Source organism: Patagioenas fasciata, chromosome 15, assembly GCF_037038585.1.
Source record: "Patagioenas fasciata isolate bPatFas1 chromosome 15, bPatFas1.hap1, whole genome shotgun sequence".
NCBI lineage: Eukaryota > Metazoa > Chordata > Aves > Columbiformes > Columbidae > Patagioenas > Patagioenas fasciata.
Window position 1 is genome coordinate 13,793,917 of NC_092534.1, and position 27,619 is coordinate 13,821,535.

The window sequence follows — 27,619 nt, forward strand, 5'->3', positions numbered from 1 at the left end:
CGCCGTCCGCGCGCGGCCCCGCCCCTTCCGCCCGCGCAGGCGCCGCGGCTGAGAGGGGCGGAGCGGGGCCGGTTCCCGCCCCGGTACCGGCGACACATGGGGACCCTGCGGCTGCTTGTCCCGCCCTGCCGCTGGGCCCGCTCCGCGCTCCGGCGGTGGGCAGCCCCCGCGCAGCCCACACTTCCTCCCCGGTGCCCGCCGCTGGGCTGGAGGCCGCTCAGCTCCTCGCAGGCGGCCGGTGGTGGCCTGAGGGAGATCGAGGGCGGCGGCTGCGCCGAAGCTGTTGGTGAGGAGGATGATGATGACGATGAAGGTGTGGAGTTCGGGACGCTGTCAAATAAATTTTCTTCCAGGAAATATTATCATAAAACCACGTCACGGTTTAAGGATTTGAAGCTTCAAGATGAGAGGGAGGATGAACCAGAAAGAAAACCCCGGCAGGGACGCAGGAACACCCCGTACTGGTACTTCTTGCAATGCAAAGCCCTCATCAAGGACGACAAGGTTTGGTCCTGGTTCTTCGCTATTTTTTTTTTTAACAGTGTCGATAAAATAATGCAACTTTGTCCCATTGGTATCATTCTGTCACTTAGTGTCTTTGCAGAAGGTAAGAATTTGCGAGGAATCCTGTGCTCTGTCCTTTCTACCACAACCTGCCCGCTGCTGTGCATATTAATATCTATTGTAATCAATTCTGTTGCCACCTCATCGTGGATTTTCCTCTTCCCTGCAGCTGGCAGAGGCTCTGGAGCTGTTTGAGGTGCAGATGCTGAAGGAAGAGCGTGTGCAGCCGACAGAAAGTAATTACACGGTTCTAATCGGTGGCTGTGGCAGGGTTGGCTACGTGAAAAAGGCGTTCAGGCTCTACAATGATGTAGGTTCACATTCTCTCCTCTCAAATTTTCATTACATTTTCTAAGCGAAAACTGTTTCAAGCATCTGGTTGTGTTACTTTTTCTCTAAAATGCCTTTGAATTACCGTTTCTATCTTCTTAACCTGAAACTCTTAAAAACAAGTTAAGGAATTCTAGAATTCCTTTCCTAAAAGTTGGTTCCAGTTCTTCTTCTCTTCCTTCAGATGAAAAAACGAGGCTTAACTCCCAGTGTGGCCACTTACACAGCCCTGTTCAATGCCTGCGCCGAATCCCCATGGAAGGACTCGGGGCTGCAGAGCGCTCTGCAGTTACGGCAGCAGCTGCAGAGCAAAAACGAGGAGCTGAACTTGATCACGTACCACGCGCTGCTGAAGGTCTGTGCCCTCTGCTCTGACCTCAGGATGTGCTTGGATGTACTAAAGGTAAAGATGTGACTTCTCTTGTATTAAGCATAGTCTGCTCTGATTAAAGCTCCTAGGAGTTTCATTGCCTAGACTTGTTTGATTTCATTTCCCGCAGAGGTGATTACAGGTCTCATGTTTACATTTCATTGATCCTTGGTTTCACACAATGAAATAGTCTTGGTACATAAAAGTACATAAAAGGCTGCAGAAGTTTGCTTTAAAACTCTGGTCAGGTGTGTTAAAGACTTAATGAACAAAGTTTTTATGGAGTTCACAGTTCTGTGTCTGTCTCCATCCTTCATTTTAAACACCCACATATTGATACCCAGCTCTTCTTATAGCAGCTCCTCAGAAGGGGTGGTCTGGGAGCAGCTGTTCCTGCCCTCAAATTCCTGTAGCTCCCATCAGGGAGAAGCTGGGATCTACACCAGTGTTTCAGGGCGCTTTTTCTCCTGGAGCCATCATTCTGCTCACAGTGCCAAGTTCACCCTGTGCTTTTTTGTTGCTCTACATCCAGAAGACAACAGCTGTGTTGAGCTTCACAACCAGCAGTGATAGACTGTTTGGGTAACTGGGAAGTTTAACGCTTTCTCTGCTCTTTTAGGAAATCGTGCATAAGGGTCACATTCCCACAGCCGAGACTTTCAGCTTCCTGCTTATGAGCTGCATCAAGGACAGCGAAAGTGGCTTCCGCTACGCCTTACAGGTTTGTCCTCATGTTTGCAGTGGGGAGGAAAAAGTGTTTCTGTGTTGTAACTTGTCACTTGTCATCAGCTCAGAGCTGATGAAGCAGGGGGAATTCAGCTCCTCCTGGGAGAAGTTTCTGTAAACTAAACCTTGTCATGCTGTAAGATCATTTCTTATCTGCAAGTAGACACCATAACACTGGGTACAACAGAAATGCTTACGACCTGCTAGAAATGTTCCTGTTATTTATTTAATATCACCTCTAGTGTTCATCTTCCTCTCTTCAGGTTTGGAGACAAATGACTAAGTTTGGAATCAAGGCTGACAGCCACACATACAATTTGATGCTTCGTGCTGCAAGAGACTGTGGAATAGGGGATCCAGTCGTGGCTTCCGAACTCCTGCTCAGACCCACCTGTGAGAACTCACCTCAGCTACGGCTCGCAGCCAGGAGGCAGAAGGTGAAAAGTCAGAGGAAGAAGGGATCAGAGAGCACAGCTGCTGTCCAGCTGGATGTGGAAGCTATGGAAAAGCAAATATTTTGGGAGAGTTCAGTGCAGCCTAAAGAACTGATCCAGCAACAAAATGAAGACGGGAATCGGGCTGAAACAGAACCAGTGGCTCTCAACGGCCCTGATGGAGCTCCCAGCAGAACCGGAGCGCTGATGAGGAGAGAGCAGAACAAGATGGAGCAGGAACAAATGCACCTACAGCAAAAGCTGCATTTCTGCAACCTGCCCAACTTGCTGGATTCCCAGATGCCCAATGCAGCTGTGGTTTCCTTGGGGACAGTGGCCACACCGTCCCATCGCCTGGCTCTGATGGGGGATGTGGAGGGCTTCTTGAGTAAAATGAAAGAGGACAATGCGGAACCTAACATTAAAACATTTACGTTACTGGCTGAGCTGGTGGAACCCCAGAGCCCCTCGGAGTCCTCATTGCTGGCACTCCTAGATGAGCATAAAGTGAAAGTAGACGTGACTTTCTTTAACACTTTAATAAGGAAGAAAAGTAAACAGGGAGACCTAGAGGGAGCAAAGGTGAGGAAAAACTCAGCACCAGCCCTGTCACCATCTCCTTGTCCCTGGCTTCCAGCATTACCTGTGTTTTGCTGCGAGACCTGTTCCTCTATCCGCAACAGAAACTGCAAATCTCATGCTGTTTTCCACAAACCAGTGCTCAGTTAATTTATAAGTAGCTGTGGATTCTATTCTAGCACCTTCAGCTCCATTTGGAAAGCTACAAGGAGACTTTATAGAAACTGATGTCAACACTTGTGTCTTGCAGAGCGTGCTGCCAGCTCTGGTGAAGAGGGGACTGTCACCAAACCTCCAGACGTTTTGTAACTTGGCGATTGCTTGCCACCAAGAGAAGGATGGGCTGCAGTTACTGTCAGATTTAAAGGTAATAATAATAAAAAAAAAACCTCTGCTGCATGGGGTTCGAGCTGCAGGAGGAGGCAGAGTGAAGCATTAATGCTTCTAGAAAGATCTGAGGTTTCTGTGGTGAGTGGTTGTTTTCTCATTCCAAAAATATGCAACTGCAGAGAAGGTGCCAGCTGGGGTGTCTGTCCTGTGTCTGTGCTGAGACAGCAAATCACAGAATCATTCTGGTTGAAAGAGACCCTCAAGATCATAGATCCAACCGTTAACCCACCCCTGGCACTACCCCACGTCCCTAAGAACCTCATCTCTGCGTCTGTTCAACCCCTCCAGGGATGGTGACTCCACCACTGCCCTGGGCAGCCTCTTCCAATGCCTGACAGCCCTTTCCAGGAAGAAATTGTTCTAAATATCCAACCTAAACCTCCCTGAAGGGAGTGAAAGCCTTGGTCCTTTTGTAAGAAGTGCCTCTGTGCCTTTTCCTTCTTTTTGTGCCAGCTGACACAGGATTTCCAGAAGTTTAACTGTAGCATTTGTTTGCAGAGGTCTGGAGTCACTCCCAACAAATACATCTACAGCACCCTGATCGCTGGGGCCGTGAAGCAGCTGGATTACCGGTACCTCACCGAGATCCTGCGGGACATGAGGAACAACCAGGTGCCTCCCAATGAAGTTATCATCCGCCAGCTGGAGTTCGCGGCGCAGTACCCTCCAAAATTTGACAGGGTAGGTAGCCAAGACCAGTTAGAGCGTGAAGGCAACATGGATGACGCCAGTGAGGGAGGGGAAAGCAGATTCCTGCAACATCATCTTCTTTTGGGTTTGTCTGATCTGGCTGACAGTTCCTTGAGCCTTTTTTGTTTTGTTTTCTAATAGAAACTTGTTTTGTTGCATTTCTCTTTGCAGTATAAGTCAAAGAACTCCTACCTGGAGAAAATTGATGGTTTCCGTGGCTACTACTATCGGTGGTTAAAAGTAATGGCAGGAGAGGAGACCCCCCACCCCTGGGCAAAATACAGAACAGCAAAACCTGCAGATGACAAAAATGAAGAGGATTTGCAGAAGTAGCAGCGAGCAGATGCTCAACTCCTGCATCTTCCTTGGGCTGGAAGAACTTGGAATTTTCTTTCTTGAACTGTCTTGTAGTAAAGCTGCTCTGTATTTTCATGAACTCAAGTTCTGTGGGTGACTACATAATAAAAGACTTGTCCTCTGTTTGAAGGAAAAGCAAATACATTTTCAGTGAATTTCCTTAAGCCACGGAGGATTAGACAGGCTGTAGTTTAACAAACCCTGTGCTAAATAAGGGAGGAGCAAAATCAGGTGTAACATGGGTTTAGCTCAGTGCTGGTTTTGTCTCTTTCCCATGTTCTCTGTTACTATCTGGGCACTGACCACACGACCTGTCCCAGATTGCTGGAATTCCTGACTGCATCTTCACATTAATTCCAGTTTACAAACTGGTGCAGAGTGTTCCAGTGCAATTTAACTTCCTTCTACGTGAGATCAGGAGAGAGCTTAAATAATGAGTGGAATGTTGAGAGCTGTTTTATTTCCTTTCCCCACAACCTTTTAAATTCAGTTATTTGAGAAAGAGGGGGAAAAGCTGGTTAAAAAAACACCCATATTTAGAACCTCACAATATGCAGAACAACCTTCAAACAAGCCAACCGAAACACATCCAGCAGGAATATAAATGTTTTGCCAGAAGATTGTGCTGTTCTCTCAAGAAGGCAGACTTTATTTTAAAATAAATGGCTACACAAAACCTACTCCAAAACAACCACCATTGTCTATACAATCCAGGTGAATTTGTAGCTGTTTTAATTGTTATACAGAAATATCCAATCCTGCAGATGGTGTCTATAAGTGCAGCAACAGTCCAATGTGTTGGATGATGTCCACAGTTCAAAAAGTAGCTTTATGGCAAAAGGCTTCACCCAGAACAGCCTCTGCAGCCACAGTGGGTGCACTCGATGATTCTCCCCTGGAAAATGAAACATGAGGGAATTTCAGCTGAGCCCCGCGAGCAGACAGAGCAGCGCACTCTGGCCTCAAGGCTGGGAATGGAGCTGTGTGGGGAGCGTTTCTACCATCTGCTTTTCTGCTGTTTCCCGTACTTCAACGACTTTAAACAACTGCAAGCCAAAGCTGGCAGTAACTTTAGAACCAACAAGATACCAACTCTACCAGCAATGATAAAAAGCACTAGAAGTAGAGGCAACTCCCAGAGCAACCTCCTCTGCTCTCCCTTGCCCTGGGAGGAGCTACAGCGGGTGCTGCAAGGGGCTGGACACATGGAGGAAGAAGCGGATAAACTCTTACCACTTCCAGTTTGCTTTTGGGGACCCTGCAGATGCAGTTGGTTCCGAAGTTGGTGTCGCGCGTCTGGATACAGCGCAGGCAGCAGAGGTTCTCGTAACCCTGTTTCTTCCACTTGGCAATCAGGTTTTTGTCAGCGTATCCTTCTTTGATGCAGTACTCGTAGAGCTCTGCAGAGGAGCAGACATCGTCACGAGTAGCTCCCGGGAAGTGTTAGAAGACTTGCTAATGGAAATTACGAGCTGTCGTAACTAGGAGTTAAAGCCAGGCAGCTGCCAGCCTTCCCTCCACCTTCCCTGCCCAGAAACCCAACCCTTCCCACCAACACCACTGGACATCTTGCTCCCTGCCCAGGGTAAAGCCTCTGCATTCCTCACCTCTGCTGATGGCTTTTCTTTTATAGAAGAGATCAAAGATGTAACGTGTCTTCTGGTGGTGAATCCTGAAGATGGGCCAAAGCGATTCCACTTTCCTCTTCCCTTCGTGAGGCTCCGTCTCCGCTGGGAGGGAACACAAACACCAGTTTCAGCTGATAATGTTATTTCCTTAATCACTTCACAATGAACCATTCCAAGAACACTTATAACTTTAATACCTTGTAGAGATAAGACTGAGTTTAGTGGGAAAAGATACAAACGAAAGGGACCTGAGCTAGAACAGCTCTTTTAGGAAAAGAAAACATAAACAGAATTGCAGTGGGGACGAGGTGACCTGCACTGGGATGGCCAATGGCTTCGTGGTTGCCCTGGCTCGTCAGATGAGAGCAACAGCACAAACGAGAACTACCAGTGGTCAATCTATATTTGCAGGGGAAGCTGCGCTTCCTGAAGCAGTTCAGGATGCAATTGTTTCAGGGACACATCTGTGCCAACACCCAGCTCTACCTTCTCTCATCTTCTGATCCAGCTCATCCAGTGTTGGCTCAATCAGCTCCCAGCCATCTGGGGGAGGTTTCCTGCTCCGCTTCACTTTGGGCATCACGTCAGAAAAAAGGCAAAAGGCAAGGGAACGAGGGTTTGCCTAAAATCAAACGTGCAGGTGCTTCAAAGTCCTGAGAACCAGTGGAAAAAAAAAATAACAAAAGAAGAACAGTTGTTGGAGATGTTTCTGCTAGGATTTCTGTGCCCCTTTGTTATTTTCCACTTTGATGATAAAAACAAGCTTTATAGAGCTCATGAAGGAATAGAATCATTTTGATTGGAACAGACACTAAAGATCATCAAGTCAAACCATAACCTAAATCTAGTACTAAACTGTGTCCCTAAGAACCTCGTCTATGCATCTTTTAAACCCCTCCAGGGATGGTGACTCCAGCACTGCCCTGGGCAGCCTGTTCCAATGCCCCACAGCCCTTTGGGGAAGAAATTGTTTCCCAGATCCAACCTCAACCTCCCCTGGCACAACTTGAGGCCGTTTCCTCTGCTCCTGGCGCTTGTTCCTGGGGAGCAGAGCCCGACCGCCCCTGCTCCAAGCTCCTTTCAGGCAGTTCAGAGATCAGAAGGTCTCCCCTCAGCTCCTGTTCTCCAGCTGAACCCCCCAGGTCCCTCAGCCGCTCCCATCACACTTGTGCTCCAGCCCCTCACCAGCTCCGTTCCCTTCTCTCAACTCGCTCCAGCACCTCAAGGGCTTTCTTGTTGTGAGGGGCCCAAAACTGACCCCAGGATTCGATGACTGGCCTCCCCAGTGCCCAGTACAGTGGAACAACATAAAATTTCGCCCAATGTGGCCCCGGGGTCAGCGCTGCATCCGTCATCCCACACTAAACCATTTTTTCTCCTCAGCAAAGTGAGGCGAGAGTTGCCCCGCCCCCACCCCGGGACCCTGAACCGACAACTTCCGTCAGCTCCTGCCGAAAACCCGGACGGGACCGCCCGGCCCGGCCCCGGGGCGGCTCCCGGGACTCGCCGGAGCTCGGTCTCGGTCCCAATCCCTCTCACCTGCCAGGGCCGCAGCCGCCGTTTCCGCGTCGCCGCCGTCGTCGCCCGCGGGGCCTTTCCCACCGGCCCTCCCCGTGACCCCGCCCCGTCGAGGTCTCTGCCGCAGTGCCTGAAAGAACCCCCCCCGCTCCCGCCGTATGCGTCCCCGCCTCGATCGAGACAGCACGGAAAGCGCTGCCCACCGGGAGATGAAGCGGCCCCGCTGTCCCCTGCGGAGGGACCCGGAGGGGCGGCGCTGAGGGCAGCCCCGCGGCGGGGTCCTTTACGCGGACCGTGGTGACTGAGCGGGCGGCGAGGGCTGCACACCGCGCGCGCGGGGGCGGGACGGTTTCCGCTTCCGGGTCGCCGCTCGGGGCCGGGGGGGCCTCGCTGCAGTTGCCGCCGCTGCCGCCATCGCCGCGATGCCGAAAGGAGGTGGGGCTGGGCCGGGGGTTCCCGGCGGGAATCAGCGGGGAGGGGAGGGGAGGGGGAGGGGGTTGAGGGGGTGTAATCCCCGAGGGAGGGGCGCGGGGGAGGCCCCGGCTGGGGGGGCCCCGGGCGGACCGGTCTCGGCCCCCCATCCCGGCTGTGAGGTGCTGGGGGGGCAGGTCTCGTTCCCGCGCTCGGGTCTGAAGGGGCTGCTCTACTCCCCTCTCCCGGCTTTGGGGAGCTTGGCGGTGTCTCCTTTCCCCCTTCTCGGCCGCGGGGTCTCAGCGGCGGCCCCTTCCCGCCCCCCCCGGCTGTGATGGTGTCGGGGGGGGTCTCGTTTTCCCACCCCAGCCCGTTCTGTTGGGTTGCAAGGGGACCCTCCCCAACACATTCTGCTGCTGTCTCCCGGGTCCTATTCGATGCCCCCCAACAAGCGCCCTGCGATCGCAGCAGCCCCTGGGGGTGTCCGGCCCTTGGGACCGGGCTGGGCCCCATGTGCTCCCGTTGGGCCGGGAGCTGCAGCCGGTTCCCCGGGGCTGGGAACAGGGGGGCACAGCCGCTGTGGAGTGTTTGGTGGTCCTTCTGTGGTGGAGCCTTTCGGGGTTGGGACGGGGAATCCGGGCAGGGTCCTGCTGGGCTCAGGGGCTCCAAACGTGGCTCCTTTCATGTGGCTCCAGCAGCGGGTACCAACTTGCCGGTGTGATTAAGAAGCACCGAGGGACTGATGGGCTGTCAGGGCTGAGCTGGATCCACCCAGAACCTTCTCCAGATGCACCATCTGCATAATTGGCTCTTGTGCGAGCGTCGGTGAAACCCCGTCATATACATTAATGTAAACCAGCCCTCGTCATTCAGCTTCTCTAGAGTTTGCTCCAATTTATTTCATCAGCGTTTCCCAAGCTTTAGTACCCAACCTGCTTCCCTGTTTGGATTTTCTTGTGTCCGTTTGTGTGATGTTGGTAGATGGGGCTGAAGGTTTCATGTAGCTTTTGTGAAAGCAAAGAGCTGCGGTGGGTTGTGACCCTGGTTGCTGTATTTAAATGCCCTTTAAGAGAGGATTTCCTGCTCTGTATTTCGTTGTGCAGTTTTGAATGTTTGTGTCAAACCTTCTGTTTCTTGGGAAACAGGGGATATTTGCCCCCCCCGCCCCAAGTCAGTAGGAGTTATTGTGTTATGGAATGGACTTTTGCACTCACTGCTTAATACAAAATGGAGATTTTAACCAGCCATTAATACAAGATTATTTTTTAATACCTCAGTTCACCAAGAATAAGTGATTTCTTCAATATTCTTCTGTTTTCTTGGATTTAAATTCCTTAATTAAGCTGTTTAAAGCTGAAGACAAATGTGTTTGAACACATGCATGCCTTAGGCACCAGTGGCCTTTACTGCAGGTAAAATCTGCAGGTGATTATATTTTAAAAGTGCCTTCACAGAGCAGGCTAAGAATCGTCATCCGTATTTTACAGATGGGGAAACTGAGGCGCAGAGCTGACGTGAGTTGCGCAGTGTGATGCGGTAGGTCAGGGCAGCCGTAGGACCAACACTCCGCTTGTCTGACGTGGTTTGATCACCCTGTGCGGGCTCCAGGATCAATGAGATCGATCCACTCCTCCATTTGCTTCGTTTTAGTCATTTAATGTAAGAAAATTGCTTTTGTGTTCGTCAGCGCTGAGCCCAGCTGGACCAGGAGGCTGCCTGGCGTCGGTTGAGCTTGTAGCACAGGATTGGTTTGGTTTATTCAGGTTTTTTTGGTGTTACGTGGTGTGTCAGGGACGTGACTGTTGTTGCATCCAGAGTGACGTCATTTACAGGGCACCGAGGTGACATCTCTGGGGCAAATCTTGTTCCCAGCGGTGTCAGTGTTGCCACGTGCGATGGTTGGCAACAGATGAATTAAAAACTCACATCTTTGGGTGCAGCAAAGTTTTTGGTCGTGCTTGTGGTTTGGGAGCCCATGAGCCTCCCCAACTCAGAGAGGAGAGTCTGGTCTCTGCGCTTCCACATTTCCCAGGAGAAAAACATCCCGAGGGTCTCTGCAGAGCTTCACAGTGGGGTTTTGAGACAATTTATCCCACAGCTCAGCTTGTACTGAGCTAAAACCTGTGAGGTTGTCAGGAAACGCTGGATTTTTCAAGCCCGCAGCAGCGCTGGCTCCAGCGTCTCCCTGCGCGGTCCCAAGGAAGGAGGGACAGTCCCCTCAGCATCACCGTAAGGTTTCCCTTGTCCTCAGCAGGTGAAGTGGGGAGGGCACGTGGATTTCCTGCTCCTCCCTCTGCAGTCAGAGGCTCCCCCGCAGCAGGGAGCTCCCTCACCTGAGCCACTTGCTTTTTGCTGGTCTCACACACCAGGTCTACCCCAAGCTCCCTAGTTCAAGGCTGGAGACCGACTTATCAGCTTGTTTTCCAGCAGTTCTTTGAGCCGTAAGAGCAGAAACGGAGAAACCGCTTGCAGAGGGAGCATTAATGGCTTCAGCAATTCATTAATCAACAGAACTTTGAACTTGAGAGCCGATCGTAGCCAGGCAGTCCGGCCAGCTGAGCCGACTCTCCTCTCCCTGCTGCCTAGAGCTTGTTTTCATTTTTCCTTATAAAGCACTAAAACATGGAGGCCCCTCTTAGTAGTTCTTCACATGTCATTATAATTCCCAAAGCTTTTCTCCAATTAGCTTCTTATTTTCTCTGGGTGCAGCCCTGGCGTAGGGGAGGGGCTGGGGAATTCAGCTGGTGGGAGATGCGGCAGGAACGTGCTTTGATTCCGTCTGTGCCGAGGGGACACGTGGGAGCTCGATGCCCGATAACCAGTGTTCTCAGAGCTGGGAAGGTCCTGCCCAAAGTGGGGACCCGGTCGGTTCTGGGATCTCCAAAACCAGCCCAAGTTGAAAGAAGGAACTAAATCTCCATGTATGTGTCTATGGATCATTAATCCAAATTCTCTCTGTAACTTACCCAAAATTCTTGGAGTGTTCACTGAGCTCAGTGTATCCTTTTAGAGTCTATTTTGATTTGTCCCATCTTCACCCAAAATCCCGAGAGAGTCCTGCAAGAGGAGCAGATCTTTCTGGAAGCTTATCACTAAGCCATTTATGAATTTGATTGTTTTGTGCAGGTAGAAAAGGAGGCCACAAAGGCCGAGCAAGACAGTACACAAGTCCTGAAGAGATTGATGCCCAGCTCCAAGCAGAAAAGCAAAAGGCGAGGGTATGTGTTTGCCTTTATGTGTTTACTGTTGTAAGTCCTGGCTCATACAGCGTGCTCAGCTTGTGGTTCCTGAGAAACGGCAGCTCGGTCAAGTGCTGCAGATCATTGTCAGTCATCACGGTGTGAATTCAGAATATCTCTGGCTGGGGACACAACAAGGGGGTAGCCAGTTTGTTTCCTTGCAGAAGTGAGGCCAAATAGACCATCCAGTTCATAAGTGGAAGGTTAAAGGAGAGGGAAGATGATCACCCAGCAACTCTAGACATCTTTTCCCTTGTATTGCATCGTTCAGGTTTCCAGTGTCAGCTGAATTTTTGTCCGTGCCCTGCAGTTTGGCTGTGGAGAAAAATGTCTCACATCTTATTGTGTATTGCAATTATTATATTTGCCCTCTTTCTCTTCTAAATTTAAAAGACCAAATTCCTTTGACTTCTTCTTCCACACATGATTTTCTTGTTTGTCTCTGACCTATAACGAGAGATAACCAGGTTTTCTGGCACAAGTCCTTTTTTTGGGTGTATTTCCATGCCGCAACATGGGATTGTAACAGCCCCTCCCACCTGCCTGGTGTTATAAAAGACACGGCTGCTTCTTGCAGTACTTGCTCTCTTGTATTTCAAATTATCACCACTCCAAGGGCACCCTCGCTGCTGTTTTTCTGTGGCTTTATGAAAATGCTGCCTAAGCCTGAATACACTATTCCAGCTGAAGCCTCACAGCACTGACTCCACAAGGATAATTATACCCCAGATAGGAAATACTGATGAATACCTCCCAGAAAATGACTCTTTCAAGCACTTATGAGCCATATTGTTGACTCCTTTTTAATGTTCTGACCAGCTGTAACTCAAGAAGATTGTGTGGTTTGCTGCTTGGCCACACAATCTGACTTTGTGTTGGATTTCTTCTCCCGAAGTGTATCTCCTCTTGGTTTGTTTTCTGATTCCACCTTCTTGGTTTCCTGCTGTCTTTCCAAATTCTGAAGCCCCTTATGGGTCTGATCCCGTTTTCCAAAATGATTCCAACTCCTACCGGTTGTTCACAAACTTGGCAAGTGTTCTGTACTTCTGAGATTTTAATAAAAATACCAACCAGCAATGGAACAGAACAAGCAGGTCCTCGCTTTAAGTATGTCTTGTTTTAAAACAAACCAGAGGACTGCTCTTTGAGGAGGATTTCTTCTTTTTCTTCTGTGATAATCCATGTAACACTTGTTTCATTAGGGAAATCTAAAAAAAAAATAAACAATTAACAAAATTACTCTTACTGCCCGTGGCTCATGCACTTTGCCAGTCACTCTGTTGAGGGATGTTTGACAAGGGCAAAGCAAACTGGTCACACCCGTGTTGGTTGTTCCAGTGATTTACAAATCAATTCCTAGACCTCCGACAGGTAAAACCTGTGCTAAAAAGGCTGCATTTTCTTGGATAATAATGTTCTGGTTGGTGGTTGTCAGGTTGCTCTTCTCCAGTTGTTTTTTTAATTGAGATCTAGGATGGGGTCCAGCCCTACACTACACCCATGAAGTTTCCAGTCCCTGAGATATTGTGCTGGAAACTGGGGCCAAAATATCTCCAGGAGATTTTGATGTACATTTTCTCTGATTTCTTGTGATTTTATAGGAAGAAGAGGAACAAGAAGAAGGAGGCGAAGGAGCAACAGGGGACCCCAAAAAGGAGAAGAAGTCTTTAGATTCCGATGAGAGTGATGAAGATGACGAGGACTATCAGGTACTGTCATTCTCAAGGCATTTACCACATTCGCAGCACCCAGATTCTTGGGGCAGGAGAGAGATGCACACTCATGACTCCGAGTTCTCTTTGACAGCTGCCTATAGTAATTTTTTTTATGGAAGAACTATTTTTAAAAGCCAAAAATCCCTTACTTGACAGTATGTTGTCCTCAGTATGAAAACTTGCATATTTTTGTAAGCGAAATGCAGAGGCATGAAGATTTCAAAGAAGGCTGAGGATACCTGGTAGTAGAAACCTCGGCTCATAAATGGTTTTGCTGTCTGGTAGTAAAAACTGGAAAAAAATATTGAATTCTCCTTTTGGGGTGTGTTGGGGTGTGTTTACTGAGCTGTGATACAACACGACGCCGGGCGTGACAGAGCTTCTTAACCTTCCTCTTGTTCTTCAACCTTAGCAAAAGCGCAAAGGAGTGGAAGGGTTGATAGACATAGAGAATCCCAATCGTGTAATTCAGACAACCAAAAAAGTCACTCAGCTGGACCTGGACGGACCCAAGGAGCTCTCACGACGGGAGCGGTGAGTCTTTCCTGCTGCCTCGGCACGTTCCTGGAATTTCATGCTTGTTGGTGGCAGCAGCTTAACGCGGGGAGATGTTTCCCGGCTGCGTGTGCATTGGTGTTTCAGGGAAGCCTTTTAAATGTGTTTCTGTCTAAAGCGGACACTGAACAGCAGTGAACTGTCAGGCAGGACTCGATGTGGTTCGAAATATCTTTCCAAACAAGTTTTACAGCAGTTGTCTGTGCTCTGGAGCAGCTGTGTTCGTGCTGGGGCCAGCAGCTGGGCCAGGGGCACTAAGATAGTGGAGTTTGTTGCTGTGAAGCAGATTTAGGTCATTCCTTTCCTGAAGTTTTATGCCAAAAATCAGCCGTAACTGAAATCCATTCACCAGAGGTCACCTTGGGGTCCACTTTAATCTTGCTCTAGTGACAGCCAGCGGTTTCCCAGAGTCCAGGCGTCGCAGTGAAATTTTTCTCTGAGCAGATGAATAAGATGAGAACCAAAGTTTAATCTTCTAGTTTTATTTAGCAATGGAGAGTTTCAGAGCAAAAGGTTTAAGCTTATTTGGGCTGGATTGCTTCAGCAGAAGTACAGCTTTGGGAGGGAAAAACATGTCCTGGTGCTGTGCAGTCTGGGGCTAATTCCTTTGACCTCAGTGTCCTTATTTAGCTGAACAAAGGTAGAAATAATCTCATCATCCCTGTTCCAACCCTGCAATATATACAACCTGTGCTTGAAAACTGGTGACAGGGACCCCCGGTCTTTGTGGGAAGTCCCTCCCTATCCTCCCCGCTCTGATCCTCTGGTGACCGGTGTGTTTTACTCAAACAGAGAGGAGATAGAGAAACAAAAGGCAAAAGAAAGATACATGAAAATGCACCTAGCTGGTAAAACAGAACAAGCGAAGGCCGATCTCGCCCGACTAGCCATCATTCGGAAGCAAAGGGAAGAAGCTGCCAGAAAGAAAGAAGAAGAAAGGAAAGGTTAGAGAGTAATTACTCATATCCTCTTGCTTCTCTTTGCAATGGTTGTACTGCCAAGGGCCATGATTTCCTGTGTGTGATGTTGCTGGGTGTCATCACAACTCCTCTCATCGAAACCATGTTCAGCCTCTTCATTCTTATCATGCTTTTGCTTTATAACACTCTAGGACATCTGAGCTGGGAGCGGAAAGGCAATTGCCCTCGATAACCATGTTGTTCTCAGCCTCCCAGGCAACGCTTGCTCCACTTGGGGGTTTAGCAGGTTCCTTCTGCCGCGTGTGATTTATTGGCTTTGCGTGCTTGGGATCCAAAGGGAATTTGCAGCCCCCCTCAGCTCTGAGAGGTGTAAACCCGGGGTCTGATGAATGTGTCTTCTCGGTGGCTTCCACTGAGAAATCTGCAGCAGCATCAGGGTGATTCATGGACACCTGAAGAGAGTCCAAGAAGGGAACACGCTGGGGGGCTGCTCCTCTGAACTCTGGGGGGATCTGCCAGGAATTGGTGGGGAGGGCTGGATTTTTCCCATTACCTCACCATACGTACCTGGCAGGATTTTGGTCTCTGGGGCTGTCACCAGTCCCCGACACCTGCTGTGAAATGACGAAACCTCTGTTCTTTTCCTCCCCCAGCAAAAGACGAAGCGGCCATGGCAGGTAAAAGACTGCAGTCACTATCCCTTAACAAGTAAGCGCAGGACATGTAAGAGGAGGAAACGCCAGGGAACTGTGCCTGGTGCCCACCGGGAGCTCTGTCGTGTTGCATACCATGGGTGTACTGCGGCATCGAAGTCACCTTCACCTCCAAGAGACACCGACAACGTGTTTGTCCTCATCCTGGCACAGATTTCTTTCCATTTGGGGTTAGGGGCAGCTGCGACCTTCGGTGCAGAACTGTGCTGAACAGCGATTCTCTGTAACAGTTTGGAAACCTGAATGTTGTTTTTTTTTTGCTGTTTTTAGGATTAAGAACTCATATAGACAAAGGGGAACAGGGCGGGAGGGAGGCGCGTGGGAGGGGAGGTGCTTCAGATATTAGATTGCAAGAAAATTAGATTGTGGGGTGGGGCATGGGGGTGGGGAACCTTGACTTGCTAGTGAAAGCCCGAAGGATGATGTATCTGAGGAATCCTTTTGGCCAAGTGGCCCATCAAATTCTGCTGCGGGGTGTTGCAGTATCAGCTGGGAGCCTGACGTCACAGACATCTGGAGTGCTGTTCCTTCCCGGTTTCATCCCTTCTTACTTGCAGCCGGTCTCCCTCTTTCCCTCCTCTTCATTTGTTGGGGGTTTTTTTTGTTTTTTTTTTACCCTTTTCCTTACTAGGGGTAGTGCCAGTTTTTAACCACATCATCCTTTGTTTAAAGGAAAAATAAAAAACATGTATCAGACCCAGATGGAAAAACAAACCAACTTGATAAAGTTTAAAAAACAACAAGAGAACTTGTATATTTGGCTGATTAAAAAGTAAGTTATCATAACTGCTCTGTCCCCATGGTGTGTGTAAGTGAAGAGGCTGCTGCTGCGATGCAGGTACAGGAACGCTCCGTGGGGTGGTGATTTCTGCCTCTTTGCTGTTTCTGTGGTGTTTGTGGTGTGGAATTTGTGGTGTGGAATTTGGCTGGAGGTTCGGCAGCTCCAGCAGCAGATGCAGCCGGGAGGCACAAAGCTGCTGCATCTCTGACCAGCGTCTTGCACAATCTGGTTGCTACAGTGGAGAAAACAGTAACCCTCGGGCTGCTGTCGAACCAAGTCCCTGAACTGTCACCCCTTTTAGATGTCCTTAAAGATCATCTCATTCCACCCCCCTGCCAAGGGGGGTGGGGGAAAGGAAACCTTTCCACCAGACCAGGTCACTCAAAGCCCCGTCCAGCCTGGCCCTGAACCCTTCCGGGAATGGGGCATCCACACATTTTCTGGGCAGCCCATTCCAGGGCCTCACTGCCCTCATGGGGAAGAATTACAGGTTTGCACTGAACTTGGTTAAAAAAAAAAGGAAAATAATTTGATTTATACAGGAAAATCCTTACTTTATTTCTGTTTTTCATTTAAGCAACGTATGACCAGCATCGGGTAGGATTATAACAAAAATAGTAAAAAATAACTCATTGTGAGCAGCGGCCGGGGCTGGCTGGCAGCCGGGGCAGCGCCGGGGACATCTCGGGGCCGGGGGCTGGCAGGGGGAGCAGGCGGGGGTGGCAGGGACAGGGACAGGCGGGGGCTGGGATGTCCTTCCCAGCTGGTTCCTTCATTTGATCTTGAGATCCTTCAGCGCTGACTCCAGGCTCTAAAATGAAACGGGAGACCGTTCGTCATCAGCTTTTTGCTTTCCAAGGCAGTGGGAGGTGGTTGGGGAGCTAGCGGGGGACACAGCGGGGTAAAACTGTCCATGGGGTGTCAACCTGTCCCGCTTCCGGGGAGAGATCCAAACTTCGTCTGGTTTTGGTTCATTTTTAAAGCTGTGTGGGCAAAGCTGAAGCCAGGAGAGGGTGCTGGATCCTTACACAAGGCTGGCGTCACACACACCCCCCCCCCCCCCCCCCCCGATGATGAGCTGTGAAAGTGCCACCCAGGAGTGTCCCCCACACAGCCCTGTGTTGAAGGAGATTCCCACCCAGGCCTTGGGACCCCCGTGGGCAGGATGGTGCCCACCACCACAGCAAAGAGCTGTAGCAGCACCAGGGTGGGGGGGAATCACAATTAGAGCTGTGACTAATGAGGGTTCAACGCTGGATCCTCCCAACCTGAGGGGGCCTGCGGCACCGCGGGGACACCTCACCTTGACATCCCAGATGCTCATGCCGCCGTCCATCCCCGTGGTGCAGAACTGCGAGCAGTTGGCCTTCCCGCCTGCCAGCACCGAGATTTGGCTGCGGGGAGCAAAGGGACAGCGGGGAGTCACCCCGGGCCCCTGAGCGGGGCCAGAGCCCTCCAGCTCCCCCACCCACGGGCAGGGACACCCGGGGTGCTCAGGGATACCCAGGGATGCTCAGCGCATCCCAGCTCCCAGGACTGCACTCCTCTGTCTCCCACATCCATGTACAGGGATGCTCAGGGATATGCAGGAATCCTCTAAGGATGTCCAGGGCTGTCCCAGCTCCTGGGGCTGCAACCGTCCATCTCCCCTACCCGTATACAGGGGTGTCCAGGGATACCCAGGAATGCACCAGTGCTGCCCCAGCTCCAGGACCAGAGACCAACACAGCCACGGGATGCCCAGGGATCAGCACCCCCAGGGTGACCCAGCCAAGCCCGTCCCTCCACCCGCTCTCCCCCGGTCCGTGCCTGATGCTGTTCTTGTGCAGGGTGTCCAGCGAGGCGTTGGCGGTGTCCGAGCTCGCTTTCTTGTCCAGGTTCTGGAAGCGCTCGCGGGCGGTGAGGCCGCGCTGGGAGCTCTGCTTGGGGACGTCCAGCTTCCCCCCGAAGGTCAGTGTGCCCTGGCTCTCCTCATAGGTGAACAGCATTGGGCAGCAGTCGTGGCCCTGGGGAACAGCCCTGCTCAGCACCCTCCTGCCAGCTCCCAGAGCACCATCCACCCCGTGTCCCCAGCCCAGACTCACAGCGGCCACCAGGCTGTTTTCGGTGATGAAGGTGACAGCCAGGAGGGGCAGGGTCTCTGTGCACAGGGAGGCGACGCTACAAGGGAGGGACAGAGCGTTACCAGGGAGCTGAGCTTAGAATCATAGAATCTTGGAATTGTTTGGGTTGAAAGGACCCTCCCAGCTCCCCCAGTGCCCCCCCTGCCATGACAGGGACATCTTCACCAGCTCAGGTTGCTCAGAGCCCCGTCCAGCCTGGCCTGGGATGTCTCCAGGGATGGTTCATCCACCACCTCTCTGGCCAACCTGGGCCAGGCTCTCACCACCCTCAGGGTCAAAAGTTTCTTCCTCATGTCTGGCCTAAATCAGTTTAAAACCATCACCAACTGTCCTATTGCAACAGGCCCTGCTAAAAGTCTGTCCCCAGCTTCAATCTCTCAGTGCTGAGACCAGCACAGCTCATGACACAGGTGGAAACCTCAAAACCACAAGGAGAGGACACACCACCCCCTCCCACCAGCTCTGCTTGGCCCTTCACCCTCATCCCAAACCAGACGCCTCCATCTTGGGCCAGTGTTGGGAGTCACCCCCCTGCCACCCACAGCACATCTGCCCCCCAGTCCCCTCAACCCCCCTCCACTCCCACCCCTGCTTACGCCATCTTCTTGTTGGCGTCGGCGAGGCAGAGGGTGCTGTCGTGGCTCACCCAGGCCACGCGGGTGCCGCTGGCCGAGAAGCAGATGCTGTGCACCCACCCGCAGCTGCTGCTCGACTCGAACATCAGCTCCCCGAAGGGCATCTTGGAGCCCCAGGGTGTGGGGCTGGGCCGCTCCTCCACCTCCTTGATGTAGGCTGAGAAGATCCTGGGGGGGGACACAGCCCTGCCATGTGTCCCTGGACACAGCCCCAGCGCTGCCTCCATCCCTGCTTCCTCACATGCCTCAGTTTCCCTGCTGGAGCCTGTGGGGTGCCCCGCTGGGTGCTGCAATGCTGATCCCTGGGGCACCCCCCCAGCCCTCCCCACATTGCCCCTGCACCCCATCCCCAGCTCCCTGTGGCGCCTGGAGGGGTGAACTCAACCCCATGGGGGAGCCAGGGTGCTGGTCTGTGCCAGGGTGGGAGCCCAACCCATCCTTAGGGGTCCCCCTGGTCACCCACCCCCAGCTCCTCACCGGCACTTGAAGTCGCAGGAGCCGGCGGCCAGGAGGACATTGTTGGGGTGCCAGTCGAGGCTGAGCACCGTGGAGCGGATGGGCTTCTTGATGTGCTTGCACACCCACCTGCGGGGAGAGCGGTCGATGTCAGCAGGGAGCATCAACCCCCCCGAGAAACCCCACCGGGCTTTTGGGGGGCTGGTTGGGGCTACAAGCACCCCAGGAGCTGCCCTGGGTGACCAGCTTGACCAGCAGCCAGGACATGGGGTCAGCATGGACCAGCAGATGGGGTTTGGAGCACCTCCCTCCATCTCCCCATCTATCCACTCTTCTAGTTTCCTCTCTCCCAATCCATGTCCCTTCCACCTCCCCTCCATCTCCACATCCATCCATTCATCCATTCATCCATCCATCCATCCATCCATCCCTCCCCTCATCAATCTGCCCATCTGTCTCCTCTTCCACCTCCTCCTCCATCTTGTCCTGTCTCATCTCCACCTCCTCTGGTCTCCTATCTCCCAATCCATATCTTTTCCACCTCCCCTACATCCATCTTCCCACCTATCTATCTGTCCGTCCCTCCATCCCTTCTCCATCTTTTCTCCATCCATCTCCATCTCCTCATCCCTCCATCTCCCCCAGGACAGCCCCAGGCCATGGCTGAGCCTCACCAGTCGTTCTCCTGCTCAAAGTAGCAGATGGAGATGAGCCGGGAGCCGCTGCCCACAGCAAACTTGTTCTCCTTGGGGGACCACTTGACACAGCGTGCGGCTCGGTTGATCCGCAGGATGACCAGGGTGGGTTTCCAGACGTTGCCCTTCAGGGTCCAGACGTAGGCATTGCGGTCAGTCCCACACGTCACCAGCCGGTTGCTCTCAGGGGCCCAGTCAATGCCTGGAAGGCAGAGGGGGGTGATGGTGGCCCAGGGAGCCATGGGGACGGATCATTCAGGGCGGGAAGCCGTTTGAAGGCAAAGCTGTTCTGGGTGGTCTCTCCTACAGAGATACCCTTTGCTCCACTCCCACTTTCAAATCATCCCACCCCATCCCAGCTCATCTCACCCCATCTCATCCATCCATCCATCCCACCCCAACCATCTCATCCCTTCCCATCCCTCCCCACCCCATCCCTCTCCATCACTCTCATCCCACCCATCCCACCCCTGGGTGCCTTCTGACAGGCTGGATCAGGGCCAGGAGAGTTAGACACAACCTGCTCTCTCTTCTCCACCCACTGCTCAATCCCCATCCAGAAGCTGCTGATGTCACCAAGTGTGGCTGGGACCATCTCCAGGGCAGGGCCACCCACCAGCTGTGTCCCCGTCCCCTCCATCAGCCAGGGCTCACCTGTCACCTGCCCGTTGTGCTCCTTCAGCTCGTGGACTTTGCTCCACTTGGACCCATCCTTGCGGTAGATGTGGACCTCGTGGTTGTTGGGGCAGAGGGCGATCTCTGCGGGGCGAGAGCAGCCGGGACAAAGCCCTCCCGTGGGTAATGGGCTCTGCCAGGGGGAACTGGGGCCACGGGCTCTGACCTGTCCCTTCCTGTGCTCCAGGCTTGGTGGGGCACAGTGGGACCCCACTTAGACACAACTGCATGGTGAGGTCCCACAAAGTCCCCCAGCCCCACGTTGCCCCAAAGCTGCCCCTGCTCCTGTGAACTGTCCCTATGGGGAAGGGAGAAGCTCCCCCAGACCCCACAGCTCAGCATCCTCTCTTGCCCAGCGTGTGGTCCCATGGGGCTGGTGGGATGGGATGGGGTGGGATAAGGGGGGGTTTGATGGGACAGGATGGGGTAGGATGGGATGGGACGGATGTGGTGGGATGGGACAGGATGGTTGGAGGCACTCAGCTCCCATCCAGCCCCATCCCACCCCCCTGCCCGGCACAACGCTCACAGCAGAGAAAGCTCTTTTTGTTCTCTCCCTCACCCCTGTGCTGCAGCCGGGAAATGCCATCGGCCGTGAATCACCCGGCTCCGCTTCCCTCCCCGTGCTCCGTCCATCCCTCCCCGTGCTCCGTCCATCCCTCCCTGTGCTCCGTCCATCCCTCCCCGTGCTCCGTCCATCCCTCCCCGTGCTCCGTCCATCCCTCCCCGTGCTGCGGTGCCGCAGGGCGGATGCGGTGCTGGCAGCCCCTGCGCTGGGCTCTGTCCCGGCAGCGTGACCAGAGGGATGCAGGAGGACACGTGCTGTCTGCAGCCCAACCTCTGTCCATGGCAGGAGCTGCTTCCCCAAACCCAGCCCTGACCCAGCTCTGCCCCACCTGGGGATGTGCAGCCGGGACAGGTGGTGTTTTGAGCTGTCCCTGGGGGTTTTGGGACGGGGTGTCCCAGCCGTACTTACGGGTCCGGTCCTTGTTCCAGGCGTGGCAGCTGATGGGCTCCAGCAGGAAGCTGTGGTAGGCCATGGTTTCCAGGCTGGGGACAGGACAAGACCCCCGCAGCTGTCAAGAGATTCTGCTCTGGCTACGGGGACAAGCTCCCAGTGGGAGCCCCCGCTCCCAGCCCCACCAAGCACTCTGACCCACTGTGATCAGCCCCACCTGCAGCCCACAGAGTGCCCCCCTCTGCCTGGGAAGGAGTTTCCCCGGGGATTTCCAAGATCAGAGTGTGCTCAAGCCAGGGGTTCAGCTCAGAGGCGGGGATGTAGGAGAGTTTGGGTGGAGCTGGAGGAGATGTTCCCCAGGCTGCTGCCCCATGGCTGGGCACCCCACACTGAGTGTCCCATGGCTGAGTGCCAGACAGGCGCCCATGGCCAGATACCCACAGCTGGATCTCCCATGGCCAAGCAGCCACAGCTGGGTGTCATGGGGGTGTCCCATAGCCAGATGGGAAGTGGGGACCACCTCCAGGGACACCTGAACCGTGCCATCATCCCACGCCAGCCAGCTAGGGCCGGGTGGGCAGGAACCAGATGGGCACATGGGGACCCCGGTGCCAGTACCCCCCACGTGTATCCCGAAGTCCCACCATGGGCAGCACCTCCTCCCTCCAGATGCCCCTGCCAGCACCATGGGGCCAGATCCACTTACTCCTTCCCCACCTCTCATTTGGGAAGAGTGAAAGCCCTGTGGAGGCACCTCCATCCTGCCCCATCCCATCCCATCCCATCCCATCCCATCCCATCCCATCCCATCCCATCCCATGTACACTCAGCCCCAGTGTGACTAATCCCTTCCCCTGGCTGAGCTCCCACCACTCCCGCCAGCGCCCACCGACGCGGTGCCGCAGGATGGAGCAGCTTCCCACGATCCCGCTCCGGGTGCTGCGGGACCGGGAAGGGCTGGGAGCAGCGGTGCAGCCCCTTGGCCATCCGGCCGAGGTAACGCAGGGATGTGAGGAAACACCTCACCAGGGCGTGACAGACGGGGATTACTCACAGTTTGCCTCTCAGCTATTTTGGGAACACTGAGTGCTGCCCGTTTTTTTTGGCAGCTAAAAACGGTACAGGGGAAGTAAAAAAGTCCCTCCTAGCAAATCTCTGTCCCAGGGCTGGTGAGAAGAAAATCTGCAGAGCTCCATCACCTGCCTTTTGCACATGGAGAAATCCCAGTGCCTATGCACGGTACAACCCCTGCTGTCACATATCTCATGGCCAAGCCTCTTCCAAAACCTCTGTCCCCACCGGGCAGGGACACGGGCACAGCTGAGCTTCTCAACCCCAGCCCCACCAACGTGCTGGAATTCGGCATGGGTTGCCCCATGGGAGGGTAAAAAGCTGCTGCCACCATGTGCCTCTGCCCCGAGTCCTGCAGCCAGAGCTGCACCAAGAGTGCCGAATAAAGTCATCAGCGAGAGGGGAGGTGCTGCTGGTGTTGCAAGAGATGAGGAGCAGAAAAATGTGTGAAACAGGGACCCGGTTGAAGCGGGGACCTGGCTGAAACAGCTCCTGGGGAGGAAGGATGGGAGGCGTGATCCACCATGGCACTTTCTGGCTTCAATGCTAAGTAAACAGCGATGCCTTTTTTTTCTTTTAAATTTGATTTGGATGCTGAGTCCTGGACCCTCCTTCCCAGGAAGTTTTGCTGTTCCTCTATTTAACACCATCCACCAAAGGGACGGGCTCGGCCACTGCCAGATAGGGAACCCATCCTTTGGCTGTAGCCACAGAGCTGGGTGAGAAGCCAGGGCCGCTCGAGCTCCCGTCACTCCCTGCAGCCGTCTGTGCCCCATTTCCCCAGCAGCCGGTTTGGGGCAAGGTCCCTGCTGACACCCCGCGGGCTGAGCCGTGCTCCCACCCGAGGTGGGAGCCATAGGGTGACCCCTGGGGAGCTCGGCAGCCCCTCGCCCGCAGGGAAGAGCATCTGAGGGGCCATGGCTGTTCCCGTCCTCAACACAGCGGAAAATGGGCATTTTCAGATGGGCAGACAGGGCGTGATTGGGACACAGCTCCATTATCTTCCCAGCCAGCCCCGAGGCGCCGAGCAGTTCGGAAACATCCTTAGAGGAGATAAAACCAAACCTTGGCAGGAACCAAGCGCTTGGGGCTCCTCCCGGTCCCGGGGAGGAAGCCGGGCTCCCGAGGAGCTGTGTTTCTGTATTTTCGGTTTTGCTGAACCTGGCAAGGCAGCGAGAGGTGGTTTTGTGCTCACCAACACAGGGACCCAGTGATGGTCCCACAGGGAGCAGCAGGACACCATGAAGGTATCCACGGCCACCATGGTGTCCCAATGGTCTTTCTGCATTGCTGAGACCCCAGCATCGACCCCCAGGAGTCCCTCTGCTTCCCAGAGCTGCACGGTGTCCCCCACTGTGCTCAGGCCAGCCAGGCTGGGGACACGCGTCCTCAGCCCTGCCATCGGTGTGGGGTACCCTGGGAACCAGCCTGGCCCTGGGGGGGACATCAGCATCCCAGGGCAGAGGGACAGCAGCTCTGACCCTCCTCTTCCTCATGCTGGATAAAGCTGGAGGCAGCTGATGCCCAAGGAGGAGAAGATAGATTGCAGCAGCTCTGCCAGCACCAGTCCCCCCCAGGAAACCCTGCGGGGGACCCTTTCCAACATCCCACAGCTTCCAAGCCCCCAGCAAGAGAATAAAACTCGAACTTACTGCCAAAGCTGGAAATAAAAAAAGAGAAGAAAAAAAAAGCCCAAAACACAGCAACAGCAAAACTCACAAGCGATGAGGCACTGCCTGCACGCCCTGGTGCCCCAAAGCAGCCCCAGCCAGGGAGTCCCCACCTCCTCTCGAGTGGGGCGCAGGCACCAGGAGAGGTGACGGTCACAGCCCCCATGGGACAGACCCCGCTCCTTACCTTGCTGGGCAGGGCTAGTTCATGGACTCTGGGCAGTCGACACGAACGGCAGCCCCGAGCGAGCGGCGGGAGCTGCTGGCCGCCCCGCCAAGGCAGCCCCGACTTCCCTTTTCCTCTCCGAGAAATGCAACCACTTCCTTACGTGGGCGTTGGGGGAGCGCAAAGCAGCTCAGCGGCCGCCCTGCCCCTGCCTGCAAGCCAGGCCTCTCCGCCATCGCCACACGTGGACGGGGCCACCAGCCCCAGGGTGTTCTCGGTGATCCCCACTGCTCGGTGGCATGCGGGCAACTCGCCCCCGGTGCAGCGGGGAAGGATGGAGCCGGGAGTGCGAGGGGAAGGAGCCCCATCCTCTCGCTCGGGCTGCAGGAGGGTTGCCCATCCCCTGGTCTCTGCCGCGTTTCGGGGGGACAGATACTCCCGGTGCTGGCCCACAGTAGTTGAGAGCTGCTGTCGGAGCCCACCCGAGGTGAGACGTGTGTCGACATCACCGCCCACGGCCAGGGGGATTCACAGCTCAGCAGGACCCCACAGCACCTGGATTCGGCCACCCTGAGCAGCAGCTGCTGCTGGTTCCTGCGTCCCACCGAGCCCAGTGGGACCCGTGCCCAGGCATGCGGCACTCCCAGCACCCCAACACTGCCACACATGTACCCCCACCTACCAGACATGCACCCCTCTATCTTCTTCCCCTCCTGCTTCAAAGCAACTGATTTTTATCCCTTTCCCAGCCCCCCAGGAGCTCAGCTCCTGCTGGAAGCACTGGGAAGGAGAGAGGGGCTTCAGTTTCTTGTTCCCCTGCTGTGGAATCCCACACGGAGGGGACACTCACCTTTCCCTCCCCACGTCACATCGCAGAAGTGGGACAGCAGCACATCAGGGTCTTGTACAGCAAGGGTCCTGATGGGGCCTCTCAGCTGCAGGATGCAGATAAAACAACCTTGTATATGTTGAGCTGCAGAATGAATCCCCCAGTGCAGGGTCAGCTGCAGACACAGGCCCTGTGGCGCGGCACGGAGCAGGCAGCTCATCTCTGCCTTGTTCCTGGGCTCCCTCAGCCACCCTTCCTTTCACACACGTTGCTGTGATCCCACGCAGACACGAGTGGAGACGCAGAAATGTCCCCAGAGGGTGGAGGGTCTCTGTGGATCTGGCCAGGAGCGAATCCCCACGGTGGGAAAAGTCCCTCACAGAAGTAGCGAGCTGCCCCATCCTCCAGCACCCATGAAGCTCCCAGCCTCACCAAACACAGCTCCCACAACAGCTCCCACACGGCTGAAACCTGCGGCTTTTCCAAGTTTTATCTCAGAACGATTCCCCTGCAGATGCTGGGAACACCAGAATCGTTTTTTGGTGGGGTTTTCTTTGGAGTGGGGGCAGAGAGAAGGAAAAGCAGCAGCAATTCTGCAGCTTCTTTTCGTGTGGTAGCTGCGGAGTTTTTCAGGCAGCCTCCAGCGAACAGTCCCTGGCATTCCCACTCACGTAAAGCCCCATTTCTTGCTCCCAACAATTTGTTAACTGGTGTGTAACATCGAGCACACACAACCAGCAGCGCTCCTGTAATTAAGACTGGAACCATGAGCTTTGTTGTCCTCCCAGGCGATGGCCTGGAGACCCAGAGCCACCATCTCCCACCTCGGATGGTGCCCAAGGCTCCACTCCCCACCCCTGCGCCCGGAGGAGTTTTAGCTTGAATTATGCCTTAAGTGATGGTTGTTTATATTCCCCTTGCTTGGTCCTTTCCTAATATAAATATCTCCAATCTGGTTTTAATCTCAAACTCCGAGCACACGTGTTTCTCTCAGGAACCTACAGCAGCTCCATCAAACTTCAGTTTGTTGGCTTTTTGGAGCAAATGGGCTCATTTTACCTTCTCCAGCCCTTTCAAATAGAAAAGGAACGAGGCATAAAAACGTAGAGATCCATTTTCTCCACTCTCTCATTAGATGATTTTTCCTATCCTTTTATGTTATTTGGACCATGTATTTTAGAATCAGTTTTTAAACACTTTTTGGAAATTAACACTACGCTTTCAAAAAGTGACTTCAGAAACAAAATCATTACTGTCTGTGAGAGATAAGCATCTAGCAGTACGTAAGGAGACGGACGAAGCCAAACCCTGTCCTTTGATCCAGAAGACACTTAACTCCTCTAGCATTGTATTCCAGTTGATAAACCCACCCCACCACAAGCCATTCTACACATCAGGTCACTAGATTGCAAGAGCAGAGGTTCAACAGTCATCATTTTACATTTACAGGGAGAGGAAATTGCAAAGCCACACTTGACTGCCAGGGCAGGAAGGTGGGAGATGCAAGAAAACCAGAAGGGACTGGAAAAACAGTTAATTCTCCATACAGAACCAACATTGCACCTGAAAACGATCCAGCTCTGCGATGGACACGGTTCACTCGCAGAGGAAGAGCAGCAGTTGTCAGCTTTGTGCGTTTATCCCCCACCCTCCCTTCTCAATCACTCAGAGCTGACAAACCAGCAGCATCTGAAGCAACCCTGGTTCCAGAGGAAGTGGTAAATTTAGTCATTGGGTTGTTTTTTTAAGACACTTCTGCATTTTCAGCTGAAATGACAAAGTCTTGAACCTTGCAAAGCAACACTGCGAGGCAGATAATCCCCTTCAGAGCACAGCCTGCAACAAAGAGTAACAAAACCATGGGAATAAAGCTACGTGCAAATGCCTCAGCGAGCTACCGAGGCTCAGAACTGAACTCCGTAAGATCCAGTCACCTGGAGACAAAGGATCCGCACAGAAGCCAGACTGTGCTGATACTTCCGTTAAACGCGTTCCATTTCTCCACCAGTCATTATAAACACACGATTTTACAGGCCAAGCATTCAGCTCGAACAGGACACGCAGGCCTGTGAAGCTTCACAGACTCACAAAGTGATTTGCTTTTAATTTGTCCTCCTACGATCTGGCTCAGCAGATTCTTGCCTCGCTTGCCACGTGCGGCCTTCCACTGCGAGAAGTCTTTGTACAAATCCTAAAAGAAATAATTCTGGTCATTCGTCTTCGGAAAACTATGACCCACTAAATGGACAATAAAAAAGACATTCAGGTTAATTTGCTGTTATTACTGGATTAAACGCCAGGCAGACAGAACTAAGAGTCAGCAGGACAAAATCGTTCATCCTCCAAAATTATCACCTCAAGAGAACAATTCCCCTGACAGAAGCTCAGCTGAATCCTCACATCAGAACCCCAGGTCTTCAT

General features: G+C 53.3%; 4 protein-coding genes across 5 annotated transcripts; 2 read left to right on the forward strand and 2 right to left on the reverse strand.

Annotated features, from left to right (window-relative positions):
* Positions 1 to 44: 44 nt before the first annotated feature.
* On the forward strand, positions 45 to 4,580 carry PTCD1 (pentatricopeptide repeat domain 1). The gene is made up of 8 exons (XM_065850298.2): positions 45 to 504; positions 734 to 874; positions 1,079 to 1,297; positions 1,884 to 1,985; positions 2,254 to 3,006; positions 3,254 to 3,370; positions 3,892 to 4,074; positions 4,255 to 4,580. Exons 1-8 carry the CDS (start codon positions 97 to 99, stop codon positions 4,414 to 4,416), a joined length of 2,085 nt encoding a protein of 694 aa, XP_065706370.2. The 5' UTR covers positions 45 to 96; the 3' UTR covers positions 4,417 to 4,580.
* A 480-nt stretch (positions 4,581 to 5,060) lies between these two features.
* Positions 5,061 to 7,683, reverse strand: BUD31 (BUD31 homolog). Its single transcript, XM_065850302.2, has 5 exons — positions 7,608 to 7,683; positions 6,555 to 6,731; positions 6,048 to 6,170; positions 5,674 to 5,840; positions 5,061 to 5,335 (listed from the first exon to the last, which is right to left on the reverse strand). The coding sequence occupies exons 2-5, from the start codon at positions 6,646 to 6,648 to the stop codon at positions 5,285 to 5,287; spliced, it is 435 nt and encodes a 144-aa protein (XP_065706374.1). The 5' UTR covers positions 6,649 to 6,731; positions 7,608 to 7,683; the 3' UTR covers positions 5,061 to 5,284.
* A 185-nt stretch (positions 7,684 to 7,868) lies between these two features.
* Positions 7,869 to 15,925, forward strand: PDAP1 (PDGFA associated protein 1). The gene is made up of 6 exons (XM_065850300.2): positions 7,869 to 8,021; positions 11,124 to 11,215; positions 12,838 to 12,945; positions 13,364 to 13,485; positions 14,299 to 14,450; positions 15,080 to 15,925. Exons 1-6 carry the CDS (start codon positions 8,009 to 8,011, stop codon positions 15,136 to 15,138), a joined length of 546 nt encoding a protein of 181 aa, XP_065706372.1. The 5' UTR covers positions 7,869 to 8,008; the 3' UTR covers positions 15,139 to 15,925.
* A 523-nt stretch (positions 15,926 to 16,448) lies between these two features.
* On the reverse strand, positions 16,449 to 24,544 carry ARPC1B (actin related protein 2/3 complex subunit 1B). 2 transcript variants are annotated; one of them, XM_065850697.2, is made up of 10 exons: positions 24,391 to 24,544; positions 21,481 to 21,554; positions 20,484 to 20,588; positions 19,809 to 20,031; positions 19,156 to 19,263; positions 18,640 to 18,846; positions 18,005 to 18,080; positions 17,730 to 17,926; positions 17,224 to 17,314; positions 16,449 to 16,731 (listed from the first exon to the last, which is right to left on the reverse strand). In XM_065850697.2, the coding sequence occupies exons 2-10, from the start codon at positions 21,542 to 21,544 to the stop codon at positions 16,693 to 16,695; spliced, it is 1,110 nt and encodes a 369-aa protein (XP_065706769.1). In that variant the 5' UTR covers positions 21,545 to 21,554; positions 24,391 to 24,544; the 3' UTR covers positions 16,449 to 16,692. The 2 variants fall into 2 exon arrangements, with proteins under 2 accessions (XP_065706769.1, XP_065706768.1); XM_065850696.2 differs by having other exon boundaries at positions 21,481 to 21,580; positions 24,391 to 24,530.
* Between the last annotated feature and the right edge of the window lie 3,075 nt (positions 24,545 to 27,619).

Bases quoted from the DNA above. Each gene is read 5' to 3' on its own strand.
- ARPC1B (XM_065850697.2), bottom strand. From the start codon at position 21,544: ATGGCCTACCACAGCTTCCTGCTGGAGCCCATCAGCTGCCACGCCTGG. The intron at 17,927-18,004 runs GTGAGTCTGGGC...GCTGTTCCCCAG, and splicing joins AAAACAGCCTGGTGGCCGCT to GGCCACGACTGCTGCCCAAT. The intron at 16,732-17,223 runs GTGAGGTGTCCC...GTTTCATTTTAG, and splicing joins TGAGCATCTGGGATGTCAAG to AGCCTGGAGTCAGCGCTGAA.
- BUD31 (XM_065850302.2), bottom strand. From the start codon at position 6,648: ATGCCCAAAGTGAAGCGGAGCAGGAAACCTCCCCCAGATGGCTGGGAG. The intron at 6,171-6,554 runs GTAGAGCTGGGT...GTTCCCTCCCAG, and splicing joins GGATCAGAAGATGAGAGAAG to CGGAGACGGAGCCTCACGAA. The intron at 5,841-6,047 runs GTGAGGAATGCA...GCTCCTCTGCAG, and splicing joins AAGAAAAGCCATCAGCAGAG to AGCTCTACGAGTACTGCATC.
- PDAP1 (XM_065850300.2), top strand. The intron at 12,946-13,363 runs GTACTGTCATTC...CTTCAACCTTAG, and splicing joins AAGATGACGAGGACTATCAG to CAAAAGCGCAAAGGAGTGGA. The intron at 14,451-15,079 runs GTTAGAGAGTAA...TTCCTCCCCCAG, and splicing joins GAAAGAAGAAGAAAGGAAAG to CAAAAGACGAAGCGGCCATG.
- PTCD1 (XM_065850298.2), top strand. From the start codon at position 97: ATGGGGACCCTGCGGCTGCTTGTCCCGCCCTGCCGCTGGGCCCGCTCC. The intron at 3,371-3,891 runs GTAATAATAATA...ATTTGTTTGCAG, and splicing joins AGTTACTGTCAGATTTAAAG to AGGTCTGGAGTCACTCCCAA. The intron at 4,075-4,254 runs GTAGGTAGCCAA...TTCTCTTTGCAG, and splicing joins ACCCTCCAAAATTTGACAGG to TATAAGTCAAAGAACTCCTA.